Here is a 13,372-nt window from a genome sequence, read left to right as displayed (position 1 = left end):
TCTGAAACTATCCAATTCCTCTTCCGGTTAGATGGGGAGAGAGTTGGTGGATGACACGAAGCTGCCCAGCAGCTTACTGCTGCGGCCACCCATCTATGACACTGCTGGGAGACTAGCTTCCATCAACAGCTCTTCAACAGAAGGTTAATCACAAAAGAAGGTGCACTGCTTTAAAAGCTGACACCAGGCAGCTTCTGGCTTTAGTTCTGAGAACTGCTGTGTACTTTTCTCAAGGACCTCACATTGCAATCAGACTGGAATGAGAGGCCAGAAAGATGGGTTTCTATGCTTATGAATACAAATTGGGCTTTCGTTTAAGTTGATTTTTTTTTTTTTTTTTTTTTTTTTTTGCTACAATTATTCACAGTTACAGTTCTCTTTACTGCAGAGAGGGGAGATTACCTCAGGGCTCACAAGGTTTTTACTTGGACGGACTCTCTGGAGGAAAAGGTTTTGGGTCTTTCAGTTTTTGCAAAGTGTTCTGTTCAGCTTGATGGAAAAGCACAATACGGTCATCATTATCACCGACCTTCTTCCACAGTGGCTTCGATCCAGATTCTCACCAGTAACTCTGACTAACCATCTGAGTCACCGGGTTTCGCATGTTTATGTATTTCAACACAATTCCCAGGCTAACAGGATTTTATTTATTTTCTTGCTTCAGGACTCGGAAGGAATCAAACATCCTTCTAAGTTTCCAGCCCGCTGTCACTGAGTGACTGACTGGACACAAGGTGGGCAGATGAGATTGCTGCTTCACTAACAAAGGACCAAGAGTCATCAAAATGCCAAAAGATTAGTAAGGACTTCCAGCTTGAAGGAGATTCAGTTACTGATAAATACTTGGGTTTGTGCCATGGCAGTGGAGAGCATTTAAAATGAGAAGAACGTTCAGTGAAAACATGGAAGAGCAAACGCTTGGAAAACGCAGGCACTCACTGTTTATTAATGTGGCAAAGATGCTGGCATCCAGGTGATTCCCCTGGATTCCTCCCAGGTGTAGGCAGCATGTAAAAGGACTGCCCTGCTCCCCTCTCCCACTCTCTCTCATGTTCCTAGACAATCTCTTTCCTTCTGTCCCTTTTCTGTCCTTTCCCATCCCTGCTTCTCGGACCTCGTGGCTCTGCTCCCATCTGTCTGCATCTACCCTTCTCCAGGCCCTCATTCCCTCTCCCTTCCCCCCAATAAACCTCTTTTATACCAGATAGGTTGCATGGTATGATTTCTCAGGGGGACAGACACCTTGGCACAAGCCCACCATGTACTCCTCCAGATGTCATATTATATTTCACGATAAAGGATGGGCATCTCTGTTTTTGTAGCTCCTCTGAAGAATTATTAGTAGAAAGTCTGAACTTACATACCACTTACTAATGAAAATAATCCGTTATTTTAATTATATTCTCATGTTTTCTGTATATTTTGACATATCAGTCCCAGGTTGTCTACAGACAATAAGAGTGTCTGAATCTTATGTCAATTCTTTACAAAGATTTATTTGTTTCTATTTTATGTGTATGAATGTTTTGCCTTTGTGTTTTTAAGTGTGTTTACTGTGTATATGCCTGGTGCCAGTGGAGGTCAGAAGAGGGCATTTAATGCCCTGGTACTGAATTTATGCATGGTTGTGAGCTGCCATATGGGTGCTGGGAACCAAACCCAAGTTCTCTGTAAGAGAAGCAAGTACTCTTAACTACTGAGCCATCTTTCCAGGCCCTTATATACGTTTTACAGAGTAATCCCTATGGTCTGGAGAGATGGCCTAGTGGGTAAGAATGCTTGTTGCGCAACCATGAGGACTTGAGTTCAAATCCCTGCACCCACATCTAGAAAAATGAATAAAATATATCAAAACAACTGTGTGTGGCTGTGCACTCTTGAAACCTCAACATTGCCTAGGGTGGAGCCAAGAAGTTGCTGGGGCCTGCAGGCTACCAGACCAGCTCCAGGCTTAGTGGCAGGAGTGTGGCCACTGAGCTGTACTAAGTTGCTTCCTGAATTCTAGAGTTCAGTTGTTACCATAACAACGGCACTTTTCAGTTCCTGTATTTTTTTTTTAAGATTTATTTTATTTCATTTCATTTCATTTCAGTGACTGCTTTGCTTACATGTATGCAACACCTACATGGCTTGTACCCATAGAGGTTAGAAGAGAACATCAGAGCCCCTGGAACTGGAGCTACGGGTGGTTGTAAGCCACCACCTGAGTGCTGAGATTTGAATCCTGGTCCTCTGTAAGAAAGGAAAGTGCTCTTGATCACTGAGCCATCTCTCCAGTCCGATTCCTGGAAATTTCAAAAATATTGCTTATGAGTATTGTCTGGGCTCAGTTTTGAAGAAAGAAAATGGAAAACATGTAAGAGGCAGCTACAAAAATGGCTCTGAGTGAAACTATTTACCTGTGTGCTAGAGAGCATTAGCCACTGATGCAGCCAGTCACCAAGCACAGGGACGAATGTCAGGGAGCCTACACCTTGCATCCCTCTTCTTCCACAGTTCTGGTGCTTAGACATTAACAGTCAAGTGCCTAGCATAGCTGGTCCACCAAACATAAGTACAATATTATTGCACAATGATTCCAATATAGGGCAACATGAATTGATAGGTTAACTATTTTCCCTTCAAAGCGACACAATCAGCATTCCTCTTGCCAGTGTGTGCCAGAAAACGAATATTGAATACATCTTTTGCACTTAAATTTAGCCAAAGGATGAAGAAGCCAGTGCGTGCGTGTTGTTGAGTTTAGAACATCCCCGCCCCACAACCTCCGTGGCCTTTCACATCCTAGGCAAATGCTCTATCACTGAGCTACACTCTATCCTAGCAAAAATCTTTTGGGGAAGACAGAATCAAAAGAGCTATACCCATGTGAGGCCTTTAAACCCAAAGTGGGCGGAGTGTAGGCTCTGGCAAGATAAGGGAGACCAAGGACAAATAAAGGGAAAGCAGGACCTTAGAGGAAAGAACAAAGAACCAGGGCGCTAGGCTAGAAGAAAGCTGGGATTAGGGGTTGGTTTAACAACAGATTCATAAAACAAGGCTTTCTAATCGGAGTAGAGCAATTGCCTTTAGCTACAACCTGAGACAATTAGAGTCAAGTGGTAAATCAGATACAGTATTTTGTAAAAAGTCCCTGCCCTAGGCCCATCGGATCACTAGGGTTTGGTCGGAGGAAATGCCGGCTCGTGGCGCTTTCCAGCTCCTGGCAGGGCTCCAAGATCTGAAGTCCTCCGGGATATTCCGGCCCACTTCCAACGCCCGAGAACGCGCTGCACTGCCTCTCTTTAATGCATTGACTTGGGACAAATGTGCATTTAAAATCTGCCAGGGAGGAGTCTTAGAGATTGCTGGCCTGGGGGCTGCAGCGATGGGCTTTGAGAAGGCAAATAACAAGGGACTGCTTTCTCTCCTGAACGAATCGCAGCCCTGTCCCATATCCCCGCGGGGTGCGGAGCCGGCAAAGGGGAAGGCGAGGGGCCGCCAGGGATGCTCCCAGGAGCGCGCTCAGGTGCATCAGGCGCTGCTCCACAGCTGCTCCCGCGCCGCCCCGGGAAAGAGGCTCGACTGTAGTCCCCGCTTTCCCGCCCGCAGGCTGGGGGCGGGGCGGCCCCAGCCACATCCCCTCCCCCTCCCCCGCCCCCACATCCTCCGGGCGTCTGTCCGTCCCGCGTTCCCCGCGAGAGACATGGCCGGGAGCAGTGAGAAGGCGCCAGACTCCGGGCGAGGCGTCGTGGTAAATGCGAACTCCGGATTCCCGGCTCCCTTAGCTCGCTCCCCTCCCCGCTCCTCCCTTCGTGGCACCCCTCCACTCTCACCTCCCACCCTTTTAGCTGAAATGCGTTCGGGTGGGAAGCGGCCAAGGCTTTGTTCCTCCTCCGGGCGGAGATCGCTGGCTTGCTTCCTCGCATCCAGACCTCTCTCTCCACCCCGTCTGACGAAACCCCTACTAAAATCACTCCTTCATCCAGAGTTCCCAGTAACTCCTCCCTTCTCGCCCTCCCCTGGGTTCCTGGCTTGGAAGCCTGCCTCCTACCGGGTCCCCGCTTTGGCTAGCCACAAGGAGTCTAACCTGCGAGCTGGGGTTAAGGAAGACCCCAGCACGCAGTTCTAGCCGCCCTCCTATTTAGCACTGCCTCCTCACTTCAATGAGTTTTGAGTTTTGTTTTCAAAACGGCCACTGAGAACTAACTCTTCAGGGCAGCCAAGTACAAAGTAGCGCAAGTGAATACAATTGGAACTTTGATTCTGGGGCGTGGCTCTGCAAAAGCCAGCTGCCAGAGTGCCCTCTGCCTTGTCTGTGACAGACAACAAACTTGATCCATGAAAAACCCAATCGTGTGTCAAGATGAAAGGTGGGGCCAGATCGAAACCTCTTCAATTCCGGGCATCATTCCGGTGTCAACCGGAGGGTCCCCACCTCCCACAGTCTTGAAAGTAAACTCTAGGGGATGGTAGTTATGATTCCAGGATTGTAGTGAAAAGGTGTGAAGGTGGTGGGTGGGGCTGATTTGCCATTAAGATCCTCTTTCCATAGCGCTGCGTGTAATTCACAGCTAATCTGTTTATGGAAATGAATTGATTGAATTAGAATCAGTGGGTTGGGAAGGAAACACCTCTCAGTTAAATAGAACTGTTCACGTTGAAAGGTGGGGCTCAGCTCTTAATTAAACAGCAAGACTGCTTTTCCTCAAGGAGAAATGCCTTTAGTCTGCCGTGCCAGGTTCCGCTCTGACAGCTAGGAACCAGACAAACTCTTCTTCCCAGAACTTGTATTCTGGGAAGGGACATAGGCAAGCGGTGTGAAAACACACAGTCAGGATAATTCAGCCAGCCAGGTGTGCGACAGGAAGGAGGGGGACAGTTCCTGGAAGGGGGCAGGGAGCAGTGTCTTTACCCGCATGATCAAAGACTCTGCAGTGACATTTCACCCAAGATCAGAAGCAGAAACGAAAGGTAAAGTGTGTGGGGACCCACAGCACAGAGACACATGTCAAGGACAGAGAAGAGATCGCTGTATCTGATTTGTGCTTTTACAATAAAAACACTCCAGTCGCTGTGGGTATGATAGACCAGATGGGAGGGAGGTGGAAAATATGAAAGAGGAAGTCATTAAACTAATTCCCTCTCATATTGCGTCTTTAAGGCTCACAGGTCAGGATACTCCCTGTAGGCAACTTGAAAGTCATACTTGAAATTCCAGAATGTGCTAAGGTAGATTTGGAAAACCATTGGCAAAAAAAAAAAAAAAAAAAAGTTGGGGGGATAAATGGAATAAAATAAAATGGAAGAAATAAAAACAACTGTTGAGAAGAAATGCTCGGGAAAGCCCCCAGATGTGAGCGGCTCACTGTGGACATGAAGCCAGATCAAGCGACCAAGAATGAGGAGTGTCCGATGTTGCCAAAACAGCAAGTGGGATGGGGATGGACAAGAGGCCATTAGTGAGGATCGACTTTCAAATAGCCAAACCTAGAATTCATAGAATACCACTGAATCATAAATACTAGATTCGTCTAAAGGAGAATGGCACAATCCAGCTAGAGGTGTAGCTCAGTGGCTAGCCCGTTTGTCTCGTATAAAATCGATCCCTAGCACCACAGATTGTTAAAAATCAAAAGAAGGTAAGTCTGGATTTATTCCTAGGATGAGTAGATTACTGAAGTCTAAAAATAAAAAAAAAAAAGGAAAAAGGAAAAAAAAAACCCAGTGTGAGTACAATAGTCCCATCTATTCGTGTCAACAGAGGCCTTCTTGGGAAGGGCACATGGGCATAGCAAGAGGTCAGTAAGGAGAGAAGAGGCTAGTGTGAGCGTTGGGTACTGTGAGCAGTTGCCAGTCTGCACAAGTGACTCCTACGGTTGAGAATAACCAGTGTATGATGGAAGTACCCCCCCCTACACACACACACACACACACACACACACACATACATACACACACACATACACACACACATACACACACACACATACACACACACCACACACATACACACACACACACATACACACACACATACACACACACATACACACACACATACACACACATACACACACACATACACACACATACACACACACACACATACACACACACACATACACACACACACACATACACACACACATACACACATACACACACACACATACACACACACACACACACATACACACATACACACACATACACACACACACGTTAATTTCTCCAGTAAAACTTAAGATACTGAGATTTGAAGAAAATTCAGGTGCTAAACAAAGGAAAGGGTTAGGAAAGCTAGAGGAGACAAGGATGCGGGCAAAATAGCGAGCCCTTGAGCATAGGGTAAAAAGAAAATCAAAAGGAAGTTATGACAATAAACGTTCCTTGTAACTCCAGAGGTAGGGCCGCTGGGAGGACTGGTGGGCTCAGGGGAAAGTGTTGCTCATACAGAATTAGGATAAAATAACTGAGTGAGACAACTGAAGAAGCTACAAGATGGAGTCGTTAGAAAGGTCAGGAAGGAAGGCTCCAGACCCTCCAGCTTAGAGTAAAGCACCCAACGAGTTCCCAATGACTAGGAAGGAAAAACCAGGGTGGGTCGGGAGAGCTGTGGTGCTAAAGATGGTTAGGGGAATGGAGCCGAGTGATTTAATCATGACACAAGTACATTTTGTTTGAGCAAAGGAATTATTGAGAAAATTTAAGGCCACTCATAACCCAGCTCTACCAGCCAAAGGATACCCAGAGGAATCTCTCCTTCCAGGGGACGGAAACAAAGGCAAAGACCGTGCAGCTCTAGATGGTAACAGCAAAGGATGACTGACGTGTCAGCCCCAGAGAAGATGTTGATGTGGTTTCCTTAAGGTTCAGGGGCAGAAAGAATGTAAGATCCTCAAGATGGGGAAAGGATTGGGAGAGCGGGATATAAGGATGGGAACCATGAACTTTCAGCTGATGGGCATGCTGACGGTGAGTCTGCAAAAACCAGCCCCTCTTAACAATCATCTGTGGAGAGAGAAGGGAACCACAGGCCTTTGTCACTTGCTGCTGATGTGTTGGCAATCCTCAGAGTCTAGGAGAAAGAGAGGCATGCTTGTGTACCCACTGTTGAGACTGCCATGCTCTAATGATGAGTTCCAAAGTCAAGATCATACAGATGGACCTGGTTAATCAATATGGGACACTAAACAAAACCAAACTCATAGGGGAAAGGTAATTATATGAAGGAGGGGTTGGCTGGTGGAAGGGGCCAGAGAGATGTGGAAGGAGGGAGCGTCCAGAATACAGAGTGCACATAGATGAAAATGTGAGAGAACAACTTACAATAAAAAAAATTAAGATAGGTCTTATCTGCAAGTGACATTCAGTTGATTTGGGTAGGGAGGGGCACTCATGCATTATGAAGAATAAATAGTAGCATACAGAAATTGACCTGGATGAGGGTGGAGAAGGAACAGTGGAAGTTGCTCAGTTATGGTTCTGCTCATATTGGGAGATGATCTACTGAGTGCACAAAGATTAAAGGAAGGAAAAAAGCCAATGCCATGGTTTTAATCTGAAGAAACAGAAGAAAGTGCTACCCTTACCTCAGATAGGGAAGGGTTAAATTTGAGGACAAATAACGTGAGTTTGGTCTGGCTAGAGACCCAAATTAGGATGAGAGTGGCTTGTGTTCTATCTTAAAACCCCCTTTCTAAAACTGGAGCCCTTCGTGCAGAGGAGGGTGGGAGTTGGGTGGAGGATGTCTTTGGTATAAGATTTAGCGTCTGGGAATGGACTCTAAACCAGAAGTGAACAGATAAGACAGAGCTTGTGAATGAATGGAAGGTGTGGAAATGTTCCCAAAGAATCCGGGTTAAAGCCTTTGCTGAGCCAGAGCTGCGGGGAACCCCAGGGGAATAGGCAAGAGGATCACAACGTGAAACCAGAAAGAAATTGGATTGACCTGGCCTTCCAAGAGAGAGGTGAACTTTGGCACAGAGACAGAGGGAGTAGAAACAAGGGCACTGTGTAAGACAAATGAAAGGAGTGGAAGCCAGGAAGAGTTAGGTGTCCTAGAAATCCCCGAAACAAAATACAGGCCATTGCTCTTGGCTGGCCACCAGAAACTATTGCTGAGAATATCACACAGTTTGATCATGAGACATGGAAAAGTCAAGTTGGTATTAACTGAGAAGCTTCCTTCCTGGTAGCTAGTTTTCTTATTACTGGAAGATGCTATGCCCTGTGAGCTAGAATGATTGGCACAGCAAGAGGTATCCTAGTGGACTGAATGCCATGAGGGCAACCACTGCTTCCTGATTGGATTTGAGACCTGCACCATAGAAACACATACCTGGTACTACAAATATTGCCAGAAACCTATGGTTGGGGAGCTTGTAGGGCACAGTACTGAATCTTTTACAATTATTTTCCTAAATGGACATAGAATCAAACTGCCCTGTAAATTCCTATCTCTCTACCCATAGATTAGTGTGGCTCTCAGACCTCATCAAAGAAGATGTTGTGCATTGGATGCCCATTAATGCAGAGATTACTAAAGGACAGGGAATAAGTAGCTGGAGTGCTCATCCATAAACAGGATATCTGTATCACACTCTTCCCCCTAAGGCTCAGGAACCATTTCATAAGAGAGAGCAGAAATAGTATAAGGGCCAGAGGTCAGGGAGGACTGGAGGACAACACCATCCTTTGTACAAGACAGGACCACTGCAGTCCTAAATTAACAGTGTCTGCAGTTACCTGCACATGACCTGTACAAGAACAATTCAGTCAGCATTTTAGCTTGGAGAAGGAGGTCTTCATAAGCACCAACCCCAGTGACCACTAGTGGCTTTGGGGGGAACAAAAGTCAGGTTTTTTTTTCCTATGGGTGTGGCATCTGGTAGATTTGATGCTCCATTCCATGGTGAGCCAACACCCACTAGTATAGGAGCAATGCAAATTGGATTCAATGGGATCTTTAGAAAAATGAAGGACATGGACTTGGAAGCAGTGGTAGATAGTCAATCTTAAAGAAGCAAGGAGGAGTGTAGCCGCCCGCGGCCACAAGTCAACTGGATTCACCTGAAAGGGGGGCTGGGAATGAAAGGGGAAGGAGGGCGAGAAGAGATGAGGCCAAGACAAAGTTCTCTGATCAAGGCCCAAAGCTTTAATGTTCAGCTCTCAATTTAAAGGGGAAGACCCAACCCACAACCCCTCCTGGTTTCAGATGGGTGGGATGTCTCAGGGCAAGCCCAGGGGCAGTTCTGCTGTGTTCCGGGCAGCCAAGGTGGGTAACTCCACCTAGATCCCGTCACTTGACCTTGCTGTGGCAACCAAGGTCTCTTCAGGCTTGCTCATGGTGGGGGGGAAGGTACAGAGGAGTCAGGCTAAATGTGATCAAAATACATTTGTATGTACTATAAAATGTTGGAGATTGGTTCTAATGCTTTGATTCAGTCGGGAATCTGCATGTTCAAACGCTAAAGGTCCTTGTCCCCAGTTGGTTTTTGATGGATCAGTAAAGATGCCAGTGGCTAATGGCTGGGCAAAAGGAGACAGGGCAGAACCTTTAGATTTTCACAGGCTAGGAACTGGGAAAAAGGAGACAGAGAATTGCCATGACTCTGGGGAGAAGGATGGGACATAGGAGCTGCAGGAGAGAAAGCCAACCAGCCGTGTGAGATTTCAGGTAGGTAGCCATTGGCTACTTCCCCGACTGGGCCTAGGGTAGCAGGCAGAGGATTAGAAGTTTCCAGCCTTTGGGGTAGCCAAGGCATTTTAGAATTAACTGCTCTGTGTGTGTGTGTGTGTGTGTGTGTGTGTGTGTGTGTGTGTGTGTGTGTGTTCCATTCTTGAATCCAGATAGCTCCTGGAGAGGTGGCTGAAAGTGTGTGCTGGAAGCCAACATAGTGTAACACAAACTCGCTGCTACAATGGGATGCTCAGATACTTAATATTACATGTATGCACATGTACATGCCAAATCATGTCTATACTGGAAAGCAAAATGAGGGCAGGGACTAGATGTATAAATGAGCTAGAAGATCAGGCTGGGTCTATATTATAAAAATCCTCTGTGGCTCAAACCTGGACAGAGTAGTCACAAAGGTGTGGAAAAATGACCAAATAACAAGAGCTAAAGTAGCTACAGAAAGATTTTCATAAGTGTTTTCACTATTGCATCCTTTTTGTCCATGTGAAGGGAAAGTAACTTTTACTGTCATTTTCTTCCACATCTTGTTCTTAGTCTAACCAGTAAACGTGTCTGTAAATCTGAAGCAAGAGAAAGGGTGGCTAGCAGTCTGTGTTCTGTGAATAGGCCCATTTTCTTGGGCCTCAACATCTTAACTACAACTTGCTGAAGTTCCTTTCAAAGAACATCCTTTTTTAGTCTTTACTGCACTGGCAAGGGCACCCAGAAGTCTGGGTTTATTGTAATCCCAGGTAAACCTTCCCAGGAAGATGAGGCATTTATGGTCAATAGAAATTCAGAATATATCATAATACTGTATATTATATGATTATACACGTGTATAATGTAATCATAATATTTTTATAATATACATACAAAGTATATACTGCTTAGACTCATGTCCCTTTTTTATAGTGCCAGAGACTGAGCTTAGGGCTTCAGGCATGCTGGACACTGTTATTGAGCTGCACCTGTATAGTGCTTATATAACCATGATCTATACAATTCTATCAGGTTTGGTAAAGATGGTGAGTTTATGGGCTGGAGAGGTGGCTGGGTGTAGCGGGAAATATTAAAAGAGGCACCATCCCACACTAATGCTGGCTTCTTAGTCTTGCTGCCTCCATGGCTAGCCCCATGCAGCAACCACCCATCTCGCGATTCTCTTGCTGCGGATTCTGCTCACATTCCCAGCCCTGGTAAAATCAAAACGCTCAAGGCTTGTGATTTATTAGTCAGATTTATATTAGTTAATTCTCAACCCACAAAATGCCTGCACAATGAACTCAAAACTCAATTGATATAAACACAAGCTATACCCCTAGATGGGGCAAACACACCCTACTATTATTTAATCATCTAAGAAATCCCCAATACTTATGGCTCCCAGGACTATGTGGTTCTGGCGCCTCTTCCTCTCCTATAGGTTCCATCTTTTCTCCTCCTTTCCTTCTCTTCTTCTCTCCTCTCTCTCTCCTCATCTCTAAAATTCTCAGCCCACCTTCCTTTTGCACTGCCCAATCACAGGCTCTCACCTTATCTTGTGCCTGCCCTCACCTGCATCTAGACAGCAATCCACAGTGTGTAGGTAAGAGCACTGACTGCTCTTGCAGAGGGCCCAGGTTCGGTTCCCAGCACCTATATCAAATGGTTAACAATTACCTATAATTCCATTTCCAGGGGATCTGATGCTCTCTGACCTCTGAGCTGGCCTTTGAGGGTACCTGCATGTGTATAATACACATAAACTCATACACATACAAATAAACAAAGACAATAAAATAACTTTTTAAAAAGATACATCAGGGTTGCGCTTTTATTGTATGACGGTTTGGAGTAGAGTATACTGTTGATTTGGTATTCACCTGTTTTATCAGGTTGCATAGACAATAACCTTGCTCTACTAAGCTTATCATAGCTTGAGGGGGATATATTAATTTATCAAGGTGTGTAAATCTAATATCTGTGTTCAGCATTATTCTGTTTTCAAATGACAATTTTTTTGTTATTTACATTAAAAAATAAATCATTAATGAAAAATACCATAATCAAACTACTTTGATTTGCAGCTTCTGGATAATTGGCCAGGCTATGATTTGGATTTATTCACGTACCCACAGCACTATTATGGTGATTTGGAGTGTGTGCTCATCCCCCACGGCATCATAGTGGACAGGTGAGTGAGTCCTGAATCCTATCTCCTCAGTTCATTGGGGCAGTCCCCTCTCGTGTGACTCTTCAATTCCATTAAGGACTCTCTTTCTACTGGCTGGGAGAACTTCTATAGGGTAGCAAATTTCAACTCAAGGAGCATGTGCGTTCATGGAATTGTGAATGTTGTCAATTACTAGGAAAGATTGGTAAGGATATACAGATGTAAGCTATTATAAAGAACACACACTCCCCCAAAGCATGGCTTTCCACACAGACGCCTTTGTCTCGTGGCTTTTCACAGACTTTCGATTTAACCAGGAAGAGTTAGGAGGTGAGCATCACCTTCACAGGACACGCTCTTAAGACCCTGACTTTCCCTGAAACTTCCATTTCCTTTGGAACAAACAGTGTGTCAGGTCAGCCAGTCAGTGTGTGTATGGTTGTATCTATCAGTGGTAATGTTTTGAGAATAAGAGAATGCAGCTTCAAACCATCCTTGGAAAGCACAGATGTTTCCTCTCTCGTTCTAGGTTGTTCACTTCTAGTCTTAGACACATCAGCTTACTCTTGGGCTTCTAAATGCCACCTGTGATTCACTACCATGGATTTGGATTTCTAGGTGAAGCCCTTGAGCACAGCCACCTCAGTACCTAGACCATGTGCCCATTCCTATGCCAAGACTGAATAAGTAAATCTTCACATGCGCACGGAATACAAGCGTTCCCGTATTCACAGTGTAAGGTCTGGGATTCAGGACTCTTCAGAAATCTAGAACTCAGAGAGAGGAAGGCAGTGTGGAGTGAAGAATTGGGGGCCTCAGCCTACCTCTTCTGCAGTACTTATACCTCTACTGTTGCTTTTTAAATTTCTTATATTCTTTTTTTTTATTGAATATTTATTTACTTTACATCCCAGTGGAAGATTCCCCTCCCTCCTCTCCTCTCAGCCCCTCTCTCTCACCTCTCCTCTCCTCCATCCACCCTTCCTCCTCAGAAATAGAGAGGTCTTCCATGAATATCAGGCTCCTTGGCATATCAAGTTGCAGTAGGACTAGGCAAATCTATTGAGGCTAGATAAGGCAGCCCAGTTAGGGGAAAGAGATCCCGAGGCATTCAATGTAGTCAGAGATAGCGCCTGCTCCTACTGTTTGGAATCCCATCTGAAGACTGTAGTAACAATTTTAAAATTTTTGATTTCTTTCAAAATCACAGAGATATAAGAATATACTTTTGGTTTAATCCCAGGTGTGGGATATGGGACTGCTTGAGCTTGTCCATAGCAGCTGACTATGACTTGCCTCATGCTCTAGCAGGGGCATGATTTTACCAGTGGCAGATGACTTGTGTGATGTCTGAAATTCTGGGGACCTTTCAGAGGGTATGTAAGTGTAAAGCCCAAGAAGTGAGGTAGGTTGTTAGTTGATTGAGGTTTATTAAGTAGCCATGTGCTAAAAAGAAACAGCAAGAAAAAATTAGCTATCCTGAGGGTGAATATCAAATTTGCCCTAAGTAACTCAATAGCCCTAACCAGCAGGAAGTAGTCTAAGGCTGCACC

General features: G+C 45.2%; 1 protein-coding gene and 1 long non-coding RNA gene across 3 annotated transcripts in view; one reads left to right on the top strand and one right to left on the bottom strand.

The window, feature by feature from the left end:
• Positions 1-890: 890 nt before the first annotated feature.
• On the bottom strand, positions 891-3,975 carry LOC143443375 (uncharacterized). The gene is made up of 3 exons (XR_013112314.1): positions 3,816-3,975; positions 2,400-2,536; positions 891-2,285 (listed from the first exon to the last, which is right to left on the bottom strand). It is a non-coding gene; the product is annotated as an uncharacterized LOC143443375 (long non-coding RNA).
• The window catches only part of Prtfdc1 (phosphoribosyl transferase domain containing 1), a 92,936-nt gene continuing 83,211 nt past the window's right edge, over positions 3,648-13,372 (top strand). The window contains exons 1-2 of one of the 2 annotated variants that reach the window (XM_034510475.2): positions 3,648-3,733; positions 11,734-11,840. In XM_034510475.2, the coding sequence (XP_034366366.1) occupies positions 3,686-3,733; positions 11,734-11,840 (155 nt within the window). In that variant the 5' untranslated portion in view covers positions 3,648-3,685. Of the gene's footprint in view, positions 3,734-6,765; positions 6,958-11,733; positions 11,841-13,372 lie in introns of those variants that run through there. The other variant, XM_076939597.1, reaches the window with a different exon arrangement.

Source organism: Arvicanthis niloticus, chromosome 8, assembly GCF_011762505.2.
Source record: "Arvicanthis niloticus isolate mArvNil1 chromosome 8, mArvNil1.pat.X, whole genome shotgun sequence".
NCBI lineage: Eukaryota > Metazoa > Chordata > Mammalia > Rodentia > Muridae > Arvicanthis > Arvicanthis niloticus.
Note: the sequence above shows the minus strand (reverse complement) of the source record. Positions and strands in the feature narration are given on the sequence as shown.